At 46.1% G+C, this 18,843-nt stretch overlaps 1 protein-coding gene across 3 annotated transcripts in view; it reads right to left on the bottom strand.

Moving 5' to 3' along the window:
- Positions 1-7,243: 7,243 nt before the first annotated feature.
- Positions 7,244-18,843, bottom strand: part of CDH4 (cadherin 4) — a 424,578-nt gene continuing 412,978 nt past the window's right edge. For all 3 annotated transcript variants that reach the window (XM_042046046.1, XM_042046055.1, XM_042046065.1), the window contains 3 exons: positions 16,040-16,179; positions 14,054-14,218; positions 7,244-12,683 (listed from right to left, as the gene is read on the bottom strand). In XM_042046046.1, the coding sequence (XP_041901980.1) occupies positions 12,477-12,683; positions 14,054-14,218; positions 16,040-16,179 (512 nt within the window). In that variant the 3' untranslated portion in view covers positions 7,244-12,476. The remainder of the gene's footprint in view (positions 12,684-14,053; positions 14,219-16,039; positions 16,180-18,843) is intronic.

Below are 18,843 nucleotides of genomic sequence, written 5' to 3'. Positions count from 1 at the left end.
GTTCATCATGAATTTCCAAAGGCAGAGACCTGCTGCTGGGAATGCCTTTGGACTTCCCAGGTGGGTGCAGCCTCCCTCCTCCCATCTTGCTGGACTTTCTGATGGTGAACCAACAGCCACAGACATTGTCTGTGTCACTCTGGTCCATGGGGAAAGCCCCTCCTGGCATTGCAGCCAGGAGCTCTGGGTCATCCTGCCCTCACTGTTCTGGAGCTCCTGACTATGAGCCACATTCAGCACTGCTTGGAACCTTTGCTTTATAAATGAGTGTGGAAAAGGAATGTGAGTGTGTTGCAGCTTCCTAGGAAGTTGTTCTGCAGCCTCTGCAGATGAACTCATGGTCTCCTTAGCTTAAGGCCTGGGTAAAGAACTAATTATTTGGACCTAAGCTTAAATCTGTATCCACAAAGATGGATTTGTGACTCTTGCCAGCTTCCCCTAGAGGATCGCAACCTCATTTTGTTCCTCGTGAACTTCTGCTGAGGTGTAAAATAACAACAATCTTGAGAGCTAAAATCGCTGAAGGATGGATTAAATTATAATGCAATCAGTCCAAAAGACCTTCTGTCTGCAAGGAGCAGCATTAGGCTGTCCCAGAGCAGGCAGCCTGTCAGGATTACCCAGCCCACTCTGGCTTTGTCTCCACCAGGAAACTGCTTTTCCTGGGCAGTGCAATTCCATTATCATCTGCTGAATGCTCCTCAGGAGTCCTGGCATCACCCTGCCCAGGGCAGGACTCACTCTGAGAAGGGTTCTATAAACCCACGACATAAAAAGGACAGATGGCAATGAATATTTTGAGGTCTGCAGCACATTCCTGGGGAAGGATTGCTTCTGACCTGCCATCTCCATACGGACTTTAAATTGTAACTTGAGCAGAGAGGCCAGTCTGGAGTCTGTTAATATGTGTTTGGAGAGGATTTAGCATAGCAGGGCTCCAATCCCCACTGAGATTTTTGAGAATAAGCTCCTATAAATAACTAGGATGGAGCCCATGGGATGATTTTCAGACATTTGAAATACCCTGGCCCATGGCCTGGCAGCCCTCGCACAGCTCGGGGAGCAGCTGAGAAAGCAGGAGCTGCCTGGCTGCTCCAACCCTGCTGGGTCCTGGCCTGGTCCCCACTCTGCTGAGCCCTCACCCCAGCGGGTGACATGCTGCTCCTCCAGATGCCCCGTGCCACCACGTCTCACTGGCAGGAGGAACAGGGCTTATTTTGGGACTCTGAGCACCTGGTGGGATGCTGGACAGCGACCTCACAGCAAACAAGGCATCCCACAAGTGCCAGTGCAATAGATGTGGAGGCCCTCATGGTTCCTTGTAGCTGGCTGCAAGGCCTCTTGGAGGTTCTATCCCTCTTCAGGGCAGGTTTAAGACCTCTTTTCCTGCCTGAACAAAGGTAACAGGGGCTTAATTACCTTTCTGGCTTTGTTCAGTTTAGCTTCTCTTTGTCAACGAGTTCAGCTGTCTGTGAGGAGCAGGGGGAAGCAGGCAAGGGGGATGCAGGCAGAGCACAGCTGCTTTTGCTTAAGAAACCCTGCTAAAAAGACATCTATTTGGAAATAACCCAGTGTTGCCCTCTGCTCCATGCTCAGCCTGCTGGGAGCCTCTGTGCTGTGGGCTGTGCTCATTAGGATGCTTTGAGAAAAGTGGTCCTTGAGGACCCTGCCCTGGTACTCCCCTGCAGAAGGTAGGCTCAGCCTGGACGTCACCTTTTGTCCATTCACCTTTGTTTTTAGGCAATGAAATGTGGAGTTTCTCTTAAAAAAGCCCTCTTCTAGTGGCTGAAGTCTACAGGCTTACCTGTAGACCTTACCCAATCATTCAGGCTCCCAAGAAGGAGGGAGCCTGAATGATTGGGACTGAGCTTCCATCTGAAGAGAGGTGGCACAGCCAGGGACTTCCCAATGATTGGACATAATTTCCAATTTGGCTGAAGCCTCACTTGTTTCTTTGATAAGTCAAGATGAAAATATTTTGATTTTTGTTGGCTTGTTTGTTTTTACGGCTGTTTTGTGTTAATTTTTTGGGGGGGAAGAGTTTTCTGTGCTGAAATAGTTTTCTTTGTAAAATGTCAAGTTAAGTAGGTCCACCCCTCCCCCCACTGCATGTGCAGTTGCCTCAGTGCCACCAGGGTCCTTCTGCAGCTGCACAAGTATAAGAACAAATGGGAGAGACAAGCATGAACAGAAGCAGAACAAATGGAAAGCTAAGATGCTCAGTGAAAAATTTAGAGAAGCATTTTAGGCAAGGAAAAGGTTGTTCCTTTTCTATTTGTTATATGCCTTGGAAGCGAGGCATTGCCTGCTTGCAGGGGGCTGGGTACCTGCAGCAAAGCCCTGCTCTCCATTTGCATGTTTCCTTGCATCAAGGCAGGGAAGATGATAAAATCCTTTTGATCAGAGGCTCTTAAATAGCAGGATTCTCCTGTACAAACATGTTTCCCTGACCTGATGTACTCAGGAGTGTGTCTTAGCCAGGGCTTGGGGGCTTTGCACAGCACATGGCTGTGGTGGCATCCCTCACTGGGGCAGGAGGTAATGAGAATTTCATGTCAGACTTGTCCCAGGTCCCCTGAGCCAGCACGGCCGTGGCACTGCAGCGATGTTTGGTTGTTCTGGGATGGATGTTTGCTCTTGGCTTCATGCCTTTTACACGAGCACAAATGTAATGTCAAAAGAAACCACTTTGGTAATGTACTTGGAAGTTAAATATTTTATACAGTACTATAGGGATGTGATGTATCGCCTTCCTGACACTGCTTTTTGCCTGAGGTCTGGAATTTGGGGTAATCTGTGGGGCTGGATTCCTGCATCCTCTCCTCTGTGGTGGCTCATGTGCCTTTTTCACAGGGTGCTGAATTCCTTTCCGACCCTACAAAATGCTAAAAGCAACTCAATCCCAGTTCCTGGTAAAAGGCGAATTCTGATTATCCGGTGGTTATTGTTTGAGCTCTCAGGATCAATAGCACTATGTTAAAGCAAGGTACTCACTCCTTCTCAAGGCACAGCGTGAGAGAAGATTTGTGATGATAAATGTACGTCAGTCTGTGAGCTGGGTGCCAGGACCTCAGCTGGGGAGCAGCAAGGAGACACAGGCCAGGGAGTCCTCACACGAATGAAAATATCTGTATGTCTGATTTGCACTCCATCCCAATCAATATGGTTTTCACAGACCAGGATTAGTTGGGTTGCCCTTTCTACTCTGAGGTAACTCTGACTACTTCATAAAGTAATGAGTTTGGCTATAGATAGCACAGGTTAATGGCATGGTCATTATGTACTCGGTTATAAAGCTTCCATGTGGCCTCAGATATTATAAGTCTGGCTTGTGAAGATTGGGAGTATTGTCAGAGACCCAATTCTGCCTTATTCCTTCTGCAGCCTGCCAGGGATTTTTGACAATCCACTTTTAGCACCTTCCAGCACAGGTAGAGAGAGACTTTATCTCCCTGAAGAAAACTGCTGGGTGAACACTAACTTGTTGGTTTTTATTTGCCAACATTTCTGAGTGTTTGGAGGCTAAAACAGAGCCAGGATAAGTACAAACCAGAGGGGCTGTGCTAATTCTCCAAACCAAGGTAGGTTTGAACTATTTTGAATGACGCTGACTGGACACACCCAGCCCAGCTATCTGTCCTTCCCATCCCACCTCCCAGCTAATCATTGTGCCTGGCTGCCCAGCTCAGTTCAGCAGCTACCGAGTGTTAGATGATGATTCTTTGCATTTTTATTGCCAGACCTAAAGACAGATTTTTAAAAGTGCCAGTGACAGGCCAGCACCACACCAGGGAAGTCCATGGCACTGGATCTTGCTCACCAAGGCAATCCAGGAGCTGCTTACACAGCGATTTAATGGCTAAAAATGCCTCGAAAGGCAGCTGCTGCTCTAAATGCGCTTCCTGTAGGGTCAGTGTGTGTGGTTTGGGGTTCACAGCTCTGCACACAGTGAGAGCCAGGCCCCAGGTTGTGAATTCCCAATTAGCTGGTGGGGGGACCACTTTCCTTTAGCTGCAGGTGGAAATGACCCTTCCTAAAGCCACTGATTGCTAATTAACACAAAACCTTGAAGCAAGGTTTCCCTTCCAGCCCTGTCAACTGAGTGCAGCTCACCAAAGCCTCCAGGCATTTTAGCAAAGGTTTGGGGTCATTTGGGTTAGGCTTGCTTAAAAACCACCTTTGCAAGGAGGTTGATGAAAGGTGTTGATGGAGACGTCTCTCCTCCCCAGTCCTCTGATCACCATCGAGAAGGGGATGCATGAGGGCAGCAGAGGGGAGGGCAAACCTGCCAGCAAGCCCTGGCTTTTTACAAAACCCCAGGGATAGCCAGGAGAGTCTATTAAATTTGTATCTTTAAGTCCTGGCCATGGCACAGGGCCCTTCTCACCTTCTACTCTGTGCTGTGCTATACTGTAACCTTGTACTGGTGTACCCATGCTGGGGACACTGCCCTTGTCACAGCCACCCCCCCCACTGCTGTGGCCCTGCTTGCACAGAGAACTGCAGCAAAAAAAGAGAACAAAAATCTGTTCTCATTAAAAAAAGAAAGCAGGGAGGGGGAGGGCGAGGCAAGGAGCAGGAGAGATGGATTGTGCTGGGGCGCTGAGTGCGGAGCAGCCGTACATCAACCATGGCGAGAGGGGAGTGGGGGAAAATCCTACAGCTCTCTCGGGACAAGGGTTTGCTGTTGTGAAACGGTGCTGCTGCCCGTGTCCCAGGGTACCTGTGCCTCACCCTCTGCTCGGGAGCTGCTCCAGCCCCGCTGCTGGTGGGGGATCCCCAGTTCCCAGACTCTCAGGCTGGGAGCACCCAGCTCCCATCCCCTCTCCGCTTTGCACCGACATCCAAATCCTTAATGTCTCATGAACTCTCTTTCCCCATGCAGATCGGCCCTGAACAGGAGCAGAGGACACCATAAATAATAACTGGAGCACTGCTAGGTCCATCTGAGCAGAGGGCAGTGCCTGTTGAAGCCTGTCCTCTTTGGGTGCCCTTGCTTGTCCCCATCCTTTCAGTTTATCCCACATTAAGAGGAAATGCTGCTCCTGGAACTCCTGAGTGCTCCTGGCGTGGTGCTGCTGTTCTGGTGGCTGGAAGAAGCGTCGGGGGTATTTTCAAGTGAGCTAGTTAAGGGAGCTACTTAGCTGGGCTTGGGCTTCCCACAGGTGTCCACATGCCCCTGTCTGTCCCATCCTGGTCCTCTGAAGCGTTTTTGACCCTACTGATAAATAATAAATGCAGGGAAAGAGGCCAAAGCTCAGTCTCAGTCAGCACCAGTACATGGTAGTGCTGGGCAGAAGGGATGTGCACACCGAGGGACTGTGAAGGTGCTCAGCTGCACACAGGACCTCACCATGTCATCAGTACAGCTGAGCACATTTTTCTTTACACGTGGAATGAATTTGCCAGAAAAGAGGCCTTTGGGTTCTTTTACTTTTTAATATAAATATTTTTTGAGCCTAGTAAACATCTTGGCCAGTGATTAATAAAACATTTCACCTTCCCAATGCCTCTCCTGCCCTCACCCAGGGGCTGTTTTGAAAGTAGTGCAGTATGGCATACAGAGTGAGGGTTGATCTTCTTGGCTAAAAAACCTGTTCTGTATTTAAAAAGAGACGTGGGGGTGGGCGGTGGGGATGGGAAGGAAAGGGCCTTGGTAATGCAAAGGTTTTAGTCTGGAGAACAAAGAAAAGTTCAGTTATTTCATTTATTGAAAAAAATCATAATCCCTGTGTGCTTCAGTTTGATCTGAACCAAATTCTATTTCAAATCTGACTTGGGAGAAAAAACCCCAACCCAAGAGCCTACAATAATAACTGTAATAGTAATTGTTGTTATTTTTAATTTTGGTACAAAAGTCCCTGGATTTAGGGGAGGGCAACTGTTTCCATCAGCTTAGGAAAACTATTCACATGGTCAAAGTTAAGCACGCAGCTAAATCATTTGAGGAACAAGACTTTCTGCAGGCAGATAAGAGCCTAATAACACGATGATGAGAGCCCAGCCTTCCACTGATAGCAGAAACTAATATTTGTGATGCAACAGTCTTGCATTATTCAGTAGTTAAAGATAATTCTAAGAAACAGAACAGCTTGAGAACTAGCAAAACTATCAATAAAATATTCTTAGCTGACTCCGGGGGGAAGTAAATTGCCATGTACAGGATTTGCATTCATCTTAATGTTTATTAAAAATGAGACAGCGCTGCTTTCCACGCGCTTGGCCAGAACAGCTCCACGGATCGCTGGAACTGTGTGTCCTCCTGGCCCCAGTGAGCCCCAGGATCTGCTGAGGCCTCACCAACTCATGGCATGTGTGCATTGGTGTTGGGGTGAGTTGGGGTGGACCCAGCTGTCCACCCAGGGCCTGGACAAGTCCCCAGGGCACCGTGAGTGATGGCTGCCAGCACTAATTGCTAATTGTGTGCCCAGCACTTGCTACTCAGCCCAGCAGCACAGTGTTTGTGCCCCCTTCTAGGGGTGAAACTGCCAGGGAGAAGCAGCTGAAGAAAAGCAATAAAGATGGCCCTGAAGGAGAAGTGCTGCTGTGCACAGCAACGCTGACATGAAGGGTTTGCACACTCACCTACAGCAGCATCTCCAGTCGTGACTTTGCTCCTGCACTTGCAGAGAAGGTGGAGAAATACAACTGGGAGAAGGAAGCTCGGGTTTCCTCTGCAAGCCATCAGATGGCCCAGGGTGCTCAGTCATTCCTTAAGATCTTTTTGGACCCTTCCTGCTCCCTGGCAGTCAAAGGGCAGTGGGCAGGTGGAGGGGCTGGATGTCCTGATGTAGCAGTCAGGGGTGATCAATGTGTTAGGAGCAAGTAAAGACCCCTGAATATGCTGGAATTACAGTGAAGCACAAAGATCTGGTGCTGCAGGAGTGGAATCACCACCCAACTATTTGCACCAACAGTTTAGTGCAGCAGAAATGGGTTGCTTTGGGATGTGTGAGGAACCTGCACCACCCCATCCATAATCCAAACAATGACACGGGCCAGAGGAGAGCCACGCTCCTGCCTTTAATGAATGAATGCAAATTCCTGCAGGAGCACACAGGGTCTCCAAAAACCCCACTGGTGTCTGTGCACCTGGGCCCACACCTGCAGCCAGACCGCCCCTTGCTGTCTCACTGTGAGTATAAGAGCCATGAGCAGTGACTGAGCTTGGGGTGGACATGCGGGGAAGGAAAATGAAATTTTAAAAAAAAATTAAAAAAAAAAATAATAAAAAAGCAAGTGAGACTATTCAAAAGGGGGACTTTATTTTTATTACACTGGAGCCAGGCGTCAGTGCGCCAGTTCAGCTTTGATACACAATAAATCAGCAAACCTGTCACTCAGTTTGGAAACCAAGATTGCAGTGGCACTAAAAACACATTGAAAACATTTACTTTCTTCCCTTTTTTTTTTTTTTTTCCTCTTTTGTTTTTGGTACAAAAATGGTACAAACAACAATACAAAATATTTGTGCTGTTGACGGTTACAAAAAAAGGTTTCTGAACTGGGTTAACGGACGCAAACTTTTGCTTTTGCGCTTCAGCGTGAATACAGCAGAACAGCAGAAGTCTTCCTTGAGAACAACCACACTCATGCGGGCTGCTACACAGCTTCTCCATCGGAAAGGAAACATGCAAAATCATCATTAAATAAAAAAAAAATAAAAAGAAAGTGGAAAGTGCTCCAATTATACATCTATATGTTGTTGTTGTTTTTTCCCCTATTAGATTTGTAGCTTCAAGCACTAACTACGTTATGTACACTGTGTGTGAACAGTTGTATGTGGGGTTGGAGTGGACTGGAAAGAACTTTTATTTTCCCATGAAACCGAGTTAATTTGTGTGGGAGACGCCTACGTTGTCTGGCTGCTGTTTTATACACTTGCATTCATCGTGACACAGCATTTCCCCCCCCCCAATATTTTTTTTCACACTTACAATGAAGAACTCCAAAAGACATCACAAATAAACGTTCTGTATTTTACCTTTAATAATGTTTTTCTTTTTTTAGATTAAACAAAGTTGCAATCTTGGCATATTGTGTGGTACAGACGCTGCACTGACCATTACCATTCTTCAATGCCTGAGCGTCCACCCTACGTGGAGCAGTTACAGGCGATACAGCCACCTCTGAAATCCCACCTCTAAAGGCTGGATTTGGACCTGACTATCCCTAAAAACCCCATCACCATTGTAGAACTGCCAACGGCATCGCCTGGTCCAACAAAGAAGGGAAAAAAAATGGAAAAAAAAATACAAAACCAGAAGCGAAACCATGACTAGAATGTGGGACACCTAGAACAGAGTTGCCTATTTACTGTCATTATTACCTGCTGAATCTCCTCCTTGCCCTGCAAAGCATTTCTGCGACTGATGTGGCTCCCAATTTTAGGCTACACGATAAACAGACCACCAGGGCTGTGGGTCATGTTCTGCCAGGGGTGGCTATGGGTACAGCTGTGACATTGGATCTGCACGGTCCCTGGCTTGGGGATGTGCAATCCTCATCCTTAGGAGGTAGGGAGACCACCAGACGTGTCCGGCCCCAGTGCCCTGGGAACTCACTGTCCCCATCCCTTAGGCAGCAGGGAGAGCTGTGGTGGTGTCCCCTGGCAGGGCTATGGGGTAATAGGGCGGGACAGTGGTGTTTTAGGGACAGGATCCCCTCCACCTGCCTGAAATCAAGTCCTTCCCCACTGCCTTGTAGTGTACAAAGAGTGGGGATCACTTCTTCAGTTAGTGTAATGTTTTGGTTTAGATTAGTCAGGGAACAGGGACTCTGGTCTCAATGCACTAAAGCCTCCTGTGGCTTCTCAGAATTAACAGCAACTGCAGGCTCAGCCAAAGGGTTCTTTGCTCACCACAGCTCCTTTTGAGTCACCATCACCTCCAGCTGCAGCTGGTTGTCACCATGTCACATCAATGAGGATCAGAGGGGTACAGAGTGATGGCAATCTTGTCAATGGGACCCCTTGGATTAACGTAAATTTCCTTAGCTGGATTACAAACCATCAGTAATATTAGGAAGCAGAGAGGTTTGTAAAAAGTGATCTGTTTTCATTGCTGGATGTGCCCCGTGCTTACCTTACACTGGTCCCACTGTGAGAAAAGGGGCCTGATGCTGCTGCTGCTGCTTGTGGGGCTGTAAGACTCAGGGGGTCAGGATGCAGGGAGGAGAAAGGGGAAGAGGAAAATAAGGAAGAGGAGGGAGAAGTCCTGCAGAGGGAGACTGAGCAGAACTGGGTCAAAACACAATAACCTGGTTGGTTTGATTTATAGGCTCATGGGATTGGAATGGCTGGATTGCAAATGCTGCAGAAAAAATATCCGCTGATTTAAAAAAAGTTGCCAATGGAAACAGGTTGGTTTACTTTTAATCGCTCAAACAGTTTTGTTTGACTTAGGTTGCATAAATGTTCTTAAAAACCTGAAATGTTTAGGCAAGCTGAAGTCAGACAACATCCCCTTCATGGCTAAGTCGCTCCTTTCACCGCTGCGGACTGTGTGCGCTGCCGATGGCCCGGAGCTGCTGTCCCACACCGCTGCCAGCCCTTTCCCTACCTGAAATCCTCATCCCAGCCAAAGCCACAGAGGATGTCAAGCACCAAGTGCTCTGGAGCAGGGATTGAGCTGTTGCTCCCAGGTAAGTGGTGCCAGGTGGATGGCAGGGCACAGCTCACAGCAGAGACCTGGCATTGTGGGATCCACATGAGCGTTCCAGGAGCCGCACGGAGCTGGGAGGCAATGGCACCAACCCAATGGACGGAGAACCGTCGGCATCACCCAGCCCTCGAGCTGAATCCTTCTCCTGTGTCGGTGATGAGGTTACGGCGACGGACACCAGCAGCAAGAAACACCAAGTGCATTTTTATTATTCACTATGCCTCTGCCTGGGCAGTTTCTGCAGAGGTGCAAAGCCCCGGTGGTGAAATACTCCAGCCCATGGCTTTTCCAAAAGAAAAGGAGAAGAATCAAGAGCGCCATGGGTAAGGAACAGAGGCTGTGGGACCATGCAGCCTCTGTGCCAGGCAGCTGGGGACAGGCTGTGAGGTTTGCCAAGAGTGGTCAAGAGGAGGGGGACGGCACACAGCAGAAGCAAACCAAGACTTCCATGGTGGTCACACGAGACGACTGAGATCACAACTACAAAATAGGAACCGGAAAAGTGTCACGTGCTGCCAGCCTATGCCTGTGGTGTGACATCCTCACCTTGCTGCTGCCATCAGCGCCGTCCCCCTCCTCTGAGGTCCACACTTTTGCCTCCTGGTTTCCTCAAGAACCCTGGGTGAGAGTGAGTTTGCTCTCCAAGCCATGACAAACTGACCCATTGACTGACCAACTGACTGACCAAGACAAAAAGAAAGATCTCACCCTCAGTAATTAATAACATCCTGGTAATGCTGAAGTCCCCTCGGGCAGACTTTTACCACATTCCACTTCATACAAGACACATTTCAAATGCTCATTAATTTACAGAAATTGCATTTTATAGAAAATATGATACAATGAAATATAAAATGCACTAGGAGCATTTCAAAAATCTATAGAGACGATCTTGCAGCCCAGTTTACCCTCTGAAAGGCGCCCACTCATCACCACAAACTCTCGTCCTCTCATTCTCACTCTCATGTGCACGCGCTCGCTCCCCCCGCCTCCCCCCCTTTAACTCTTAGCATTCAACTTGAGAATTAATAGAGATATCAAAAAAAGCATGATTATCCCCCGGATAATCACCTTCCAATACTGTGCACATTCTTGGATTTAAAGGAAAATATATCTAAGCACTTTTACAAGTTTTAGCGAACCCACTGCAAAATCGTCTGCAGAATATAAAACACAGGTAATCCAAGATTTCATAGCACATTAATTAAGTGGCTCATAATCCATTAAATGTGGTTTATATTACACATCCATGCAGTCTAAATCATTTTACAAACATTAGACATAAACCCACTAGTCCAAATCAGTAAAGGAAAAATGTAATAAAAAATGCTAATAACTATTTGTTATTGGTTAAACTGACCCTACATATAAACTAGGTAGTTTGCTACCATTTATAATACTGATGTTGAATTATGCCTGGATGCTGTGAAACCTCTTGCTTACTTGGCAATGCTTGAGCATATTAACCACAAGATACTTAACAGGCCCTCGTTGCATTTCTTTTCCAAAAAAACACATTTACTACAGATAGCAGCGCCTACCCATCAAATAGAAAGGACACACATTAGCTGAGTTACACGATGTTGTTGAGCTTTGGCTACTAATGCTCCAAGGTATTAATGTGGTACTAGACTAACTCCATACTTACGGATGGGAAGAGTGTGGGTAACCTGTCCCTGTCCTTCGCACTGCCTCGGCCGCGAGCGGAGCCGCCGCACAAGCCCTGCCTCAGCCCAGGAGAGCAGCACCAGTGCTGGGCATCCTCAGGGATGTGGGACACCACCACCACCACCTCACCCCGCCGCTGTGTCCGTCGCTCACGAGGTCGTGGGAGCCAAAACACGGTGATAGCAGAAAAACAAACAGATGGGCCTTTGGTCATGTCACGATTTACTTTGTAGGGTTTAGGCAAGGGCTGTCGGAGATTCCTGTTGCAATAACCAAAGGCTTTATCAATGCTATAGTTCTATGCAGCTACATTGAGTGTGACCAGGGGCCAGCAGAGCCCCTGGTCAGTATTTTGCATCTGATAACACTGAATTATATACAACATGATGACTAGTTCACCACCTGCTGAGGCTTAAAGATGGCTGTTAAGATTTTGACTCAAAACATCTTTCCCCCCCCACCCCAATCCTCTTCCACCCCAGAATGAATCACCCCCTTAAAAAAACCAACAAAACCAAACGAAACAAAAAAAGGCAAAAAAGAAACAATCTCCACAGTTCCTTTTTGTTAACTCCTTCCCAGCTAGAACTGGCTTAGGGTCACAGGGAGTGCTGCCCAGGATGGTTGTATGTTTGTTTTCATCACTCCTGAGATTGAAGGGAATCTGACACATGCACCAAAAGGCACTTTCAAATATATATATATATATATATTTTAAAAACAGTGCTTCTGTTCTAAGAAATTCAAGTTAAGACAGAGTGCCTTTCACTCTCTTTAGTCATAAAGCAGGTAAACGAGCAATATCCCAGCTGACATTAAAAAAACAAAAAAAAACCCAAAAAGAAACCTGCAGCAGAGACAAGTGTTCATGCGAGACAGCTCAATATTCTAAGAAAAAAAAAAAAAAGAAAGGAAAAAAAGGAAAAAAGAAACCTCCTATATCACCACTAAAAATAACAATACAGTCAGCAGGGGATATTAATTAAAAAAGCTGCCACATCTGTACAGTTCTTGCTCCTGCATCGGCTCTTTTTGTTAACGTTGTCTGTGGGTTTGTTGTTTTGTTTTTTTTTTATTCCTAAACTTTTTTCTTCTTCTTTTTTTTTTTTTAAATTTTTTTTTTTTTTTTAATAAGATGAGGTCAGTTTAATCTTCCTCTCCTCCCCCGTACATGTCCGCCAGCTTCTTGAACCTGGGCCCCCAGTCGTTCAGGTAGTCGTAGTCCTGGTCCCCGGAGCTGGAGGAGTTGAGGGAGCTGACGGAGCCGGCGGTGGAGCCGCTGCCCTCGTAGTCAAAGACGAGCAGGGAGTCATAGGGGGGGGCTGTGGGGTCATTGTCGGCCGCACGCAGGCCCTGGGGGGGTGAACACATGGTGTTAATGCCCACCACGGGGTTTGAGGGGGTCTGGGCTGGGGGGATGTTTGCGATCCCTGCAGCAAAGCTAAAAGAGAAAAATGAGGGTCCCAGGGCTTCCCAGATGCACCTCTGGGTAGAGACCTTTCAGCTGCCCCCAGCAGAAAACCCAGTAACTCCCAGTGTCCCTGAAAAGGAGTTGTATTGAGTGGCAGGGGAGTTATTTCCATTGTTGATCCTTTTCTGGATCTGGAAAGCTTTCTGTTCCAGCCAGTGTGCCTTTTCTGGGGTTGCCTGTTCAGATTTCCGGCTTAGCCAATGAAACAAAAACCAGCACCCTTCTTCTCCCACCAATATTTTAATTCTGATGATTTTCATTCCTTTAGGAAAACAAAATAAAAAAAGCAAATTCTGCAATTAGGGCAGGTGTGGGGTGCAGAATCCTGGGCTGAGGGCTGGGGAGTGTTGCTACTCCTTGCGGTGTGGGCAGCAGTGTAGGCAGGCCATGGAAATGGCCTCGGGATATGGAGAAAAAAAATTGCTTTGCTGCAGAGCCCAGCGTCAGGAAAAGCCTGGTGGAATAGCCCTGCAATAAAGCAAATGTTCCACATTCCCACCTTCAGAAGCCCTGGCCTTAGCGTGGGGAGATGGGAGCTGGTTTCAGCAGCAGGGGCGTGTGTAAGAAGAGCGAGTCTTCACAAGCATGGATGTGTGTAAATGTGAGTGAAGGATGGGCAAAGGGACAAAGGAAGAAGGGATTTTAATGATAAAAATGAGAAAAGCACAGCAGGAAATGCATGTAATAATAGAATTAAATGGCTGTAACATTTATTTTTCTGGCTTAGGAAATGGATAGCATGCTTTGCCTCGGAGGAAATAATGCATTGATTGGTTTGTAACCACTCAATCACTCAAAACTAAAACTGAGATAAGAAATACCAAATGGATAGATATTTGTACAGGCAGATAAAGGAGCAGTAATCTAACATAAAATAAAGCAGCCCTCTCTGATCTGAGTCTCTCTGTGCTGCAAACTCTTTGAGGCTTTACACCAAACAGAGCTTACGAGGAAGGCACAGACCGCTGAAATAATTACAAGTCCAGGAGCCACAACTGGCTCACTCTGCCTGGGTGCTGAAAAGCATGGTGTTTGTGACACCCACAGGACAGAAATCTTGGGCTTTTTGCTGGTTCAATGCCCTCATTAAGCTAAGCCCTGCATACTTTGCTCACGCCAATCCTTTCCCTGGCTGGCATCAGACTTCTGGTGTGAGCAGTAACACCACTTGGTCTGTGCAGTCAGGGAAACCTGACTTTAGCTGGCTAATCAAGCTTTGAAGACGTGACACAGGACCTCCTATAGAACATACCTCATTAATAAAATCACCAATATCACCCGGATGTGGGATTACTGGTCTTATAGGATACTGCGGTTCAGCACCAATAGGTCTTTCATCCACCCTTCTGACTCCGGGTGTCTTGTTCAGCACGTGATCCATGGTCTCTGGCTGCTGGAGCTGGCTTAAATCGTAATCCTGTGACAAATGGGAAGACACAGTGTGAAACCCAGAGCTTTTCGTTCAGATCACCTACTCACTCAATGTGCAAACAAGTCGAGGGCTCTAATTCTGTTTCAGCTGAAGTTCGATGGCAAATCTTATCCCTGGATATGTAGCACCTCTATCTAAATTACAGATAAATTTCACCTCTGAGTAACTCATAAAACTGACCTCCTAAGAGTGTATCTTATAAATCAGATCAAGTATTTAAATATTTTCTGAATATTTCACACAGCCTCTAAATATTTGGGACAAAACCCTGGCTTTTGTTTGTGTGTGCACAGGTGTATGCATAACTTTTTTGACAAAAGACATAATATAATGTAGAGACACAGTGTTGGTAGACATGTTATTGCAATTACGTTTCTACAGAAGTAAAAACATTAAAATGTGTATTGTATTTATGCATGTAGGCCTTTCAAAGTAATTATACTCATTTTGCTTGTGAAAAATCCCAACAGAATAGGTTTCTATCACGAAATGAGAACCAGGTAATATTTCATTAAAAATGTATTCATGTAGGTAATGGTGTTTTGCTGCTCTTCCTTTGCTGTTATTTTTAATGAATCCTTTCTAAAATATTTAAGCCTACAGTGTTGTTGCCGGAAACCAGATACTTCATGTTCTACCAGGAAAACTATCCTTGTGCTCAGACAGGGATGATTGAATCTCCAGGAGCAACATTTATAAATAACTTGACAGCAACAAGAAAAAAAGAAATGCTAATTGTGAGGATTTTTCTGAGGAATAAGAACTTTTCAAGATTTGGGTAAACTCCTGCCTCAAAGTTTGCCATGGCAGCTCTCACTGGGCTCGCCCGCTCATCTTTGGAGGCCACCTGGACCTCCAGGGCAGGATGTGCTGTAGTGGTTTTGTGGGATCCCTAAGCACTGACCTGGAACCACGCAGTCCAATTCAACAAGCAAAAATAAAGCCATTACACAGTGTACAGTCACACAATTTGCATGAAGATCACATCTGAGAGTGTCCTGGGCTCTTTACTCGCATTTGGTAGGAGTAAAAAACTGGTGACTTCAACGTGAGTGAGCAAACTTTGCTATTTTAGCTGAGGAATTGGACACGTAGCAGTGGAAAAGCATATCTCAGGCCAGGGAAGTTTTCATGCAACACCAGCATCGGTGTCTGTAGGAAGAACCACTGGAGGAAATCTGACATGTTCAGGCAGCCTGTGGCTCAGGGCTCTGTCACCCAGCAAAGCTTTGCCACTGTGCACTTCGTGGTGAAAGAGAAAATCCCCAAATCTCTTTAGACACTTCTCACAAACCATGTCCAGAAATTAAAAGATATTAAAGGCACATTAGAGATGATTAAGTAAATGCAGGGAAAGCCCATGGAAGCTCAAGGCTCAAGCAAGCCAAGGCAAGAGCCTGCAGCCACAGGGCTGGGCAGGGCAGTAGCTGCTGGCTGGTTTTATGAAGATCTCTGGTAAAATACACAATTTTAATGACTTAAATAACAGAAATACAATTTGAACATGAGTGTCAATTGAGTGATTTATAGTTCTTCCCCAGGAAATTGCCTAGGGGGTAGAAAAATCCACATGGCACTGGCCTGCTGGCATGGTCCTGCTTGAACAGGAGAGTGTCCCAGTAACATCCTGAATCTCCTGGACCTGCTGGCTCTCACCACACCAGGGAAGCCAATAAAGCTGCCTGGTCATAAATAAAGGAACACAATCCTTTGCATGAATTTTACTGAAGATAATGTGGTTTCTGCCTGTTTGAGAGTACAGATTGCACAGCTGTTCCTTGGCCACAACTCACGGGCTCTTCTCACCTGATCCTCCTCTCCACCTCCCTCTTCGTCGTACTTGAGGATGTTGTCTCTGACGTCGTCCTCGGGGTCGATGAGGAGCTGCTTGGTGTGGCGCTCCTTCTCCCGGCGCTTCATCCACACCACAAAGAGCAGAACCATGGCTGCAATGGGGAGGAAGCTGGGTGAGCTGGGACCTCCTGCAGCACGAGGCCAGGCTGAGAGTGTCCTAACATCTCACCTGCCCCTGCCCACTGCAGAGAACCTCACTGGCTGCTGGCAGGAGGAATAAAATGTTAAGCTATTGCATGGTCTAATTTTTAAAGGACAGATCAGTGAGAGCTGTAAATACTGTGACAGAATCCCACTACAAAAGTTTCTTTAAGATCCATCACCGAGGCTGATTGAGCTGATATATATCAGGAGTAAAACACAAAATCAAAGGAGAAGAAACCAGAAAGTGTGAAAACTGCAGCTTTCTGAAAATATTTGATCTAAATGCTGAGTTTTCAGGATTAGATTTCCACCTTTATTTTATTCAGGGCATAAAGTAAAGATGGAGGGAAGAGAGCTGCACAGAAGGAAATGGGTACAGATACCCCAAATTTGTGCACAAGGAGCTGTTCCAGCAGCATGGCACAGGTTCAGCCCATTCAGGTCACAAGCCCTGACTGTGACAGTCTCTGCTGTTTACTGCAGTTGGCCAGGCAAGACTGATCTAGGGAGGCTGCACAACATTGGGTCCTGTAATCCAATTTGGCCTCCCTCATATTCTTCTTTGGTCCATGAAGGAGGCTCTTTAGACTTCTGAGATCAGATTAGCCAGGACATTAGCACATACATTTGGCCATCGACTTGGAAAGCAAATCTCAGATCATCTGAAATCCTTTCAAAAAGCAGGGCTAGCTTTGCAGAACGAGGGAGAGCATATCTGGTAGCACACAGCCAAGCTCCTCGGGCATCAGCATTCACATGCCAGGCTTGGCTAATCTCTCTCAGTACAGTAACAGAGAGAGATGAGCAGTTCTTGAATCATGAGAAATTTTTCCCTTCCTAACTTTACCCACAGGAAACACTGCCTCACTGCTCCACAACCTCACCCTCCAAAGGGACACCCTTGTCCCAGGGGCTGTGTGATCCCTGTGAATTATTGCATGGAAGACGACCTGGGAACTCAAGTCTCCACTAACATAAGGCAGGCAGATCTTGTCTTCTTCAAGAATGTGTTAAATGTTTGTTTTCATTCTTGTACTCAGTAGCTGCAAATAATGCCATGAAGGATGAAGTTAAGCCTGGGCAGCTGATGCAGTTACACCTCCCACTGTCTGCCCTCCCCCCCCATTCTCCATGCAAGCCCCATGCTGAGCTGCAACGGTGGCAATTTGCAGGAGAAGAGATCAATGGATGGACAGTGGATGTGGGAACAAGTGTCCCACATTCATTTCACCTGGGTCAACCCTCAACTGTGCCAAAGCAACGCAGCCAACACAACCAAACCCAGGCAGGATGCGAGATCCCAAAGCTCACAGGTTTTAGCTGAGACCAGACCCTGGGCACATGGATGGGCCATCCAGCTTGCAGGAGGAGGTGGTTAGGAGGATCCAGATTCTTCCTCCCAGCACCAAAGTATTTATACCCAACAGGCATTCAGTGAAGTGAGCGAAGAGGACCAGACAGCTAATTACCGCCATTGTGTGCCAACTGGCGGCCATCCCTGCCTGCCAGCTAACAGAATTGTTTTCAGATAGTTCAGCATTTCTTTAATGCTTATCCTAGATCTATTCAAGAAAGAAAAAAAGAAAAGGAAAGAATATGTAACTCTTATCTGCAATATAAAACCTCAGCTATTTAGCAGACTATTTGAACTCCTTTTCTCATTGTTCATTTTCAAGTCTCTCACAACAAGATACCTGACTGGTCCACAAAGACAATATTATAATGGTTACCGGGGTTTATCTTTTTATTTCCTTTTTTTTTTTTTTAATGATACTTTTTCATGCACTTGTGGAAAAAAATGTGTCATTAATGCCTTTAGAGCTACCTTGGAAAAAAAAAAGACCTTCAAAGTGTCAATGGTGGATGTAGTGCACTCTCCTTCCTTTTATTCACTCTGCAGAATGGGAAGTGCTATTACTGCTGTTAGAACCATTTTCGCTCTGCATGTAGTTTTCCTTGAAATCTATTGTCTTCACCCTTCACAATTTTTTACTGCATTGCTCTTCTAAATGTGTTATTTGTGCAGCTAATACATCAGGTAGCAAGAAGAAGAAAAAAACCCCTCTGAGCAAAGGTAAAGGCATAAACTTCCTTCACAGGAGCAATCCTGGATCTCTCCCCTTGCTTCTTCTTCCTTTTAGAGTCATCCAACTTTGACCTACTGACTCTAAAATGGACAAATAGCACAAGAAAATCCCCCATCTGCCTTTTTCTAGGCTATTGTTTAGAGGTCATGATATGAAACAGATACAAAGGAGGCAAAACACTGGAAGGATGTAACTGTAAAACTGATCATTGCAAATTACATTTTTCATCACTGATACAGTGCTTTGCAGCTCTCCAAGATAAAAAAAAAAGTCAATTAGAATTACAATGAATGTAAAAATAAGCTTTTGTAATAAAACCCGTAATTTAAAATGGGATAATGTATCTGAAAATGGAAAGAGGAATCTCTTAAATCAAATGTCCTTCAGCTGAAGTTAATTTCAGTCAATAGGATTTTCAACCGTTTAAAATTGTATTTTAGCACTGGATTTATTCAAGAGCAGCAAAAAGAAGACCTGTGTTAATCACCTCTGTGGCTCCAATGCAAACTTTGAGCCCAGGGGAAA

The sequence above is a fragment of the Corvus kubaryi genome, unplaced genomic scaffold (assembly GCF_017639235.1).
Source record: "Corvus kubaryi isolate FWS band 111438036 unplaced genomic scaffold, C.kubaryi_AGA036_p1.0 134, whole genome shotgun sequence".
Taxonomy (NCBI): Eukaryota; Metazoa; Chordata; class Aves; order Passeriformes; family Corvidae; genus Corvus; species Corvus kubaryi.
Note: the sequence above shows the minus strand (reverse complement) of the source record. Positions and strands in the feature narration are given on the sequence as shown.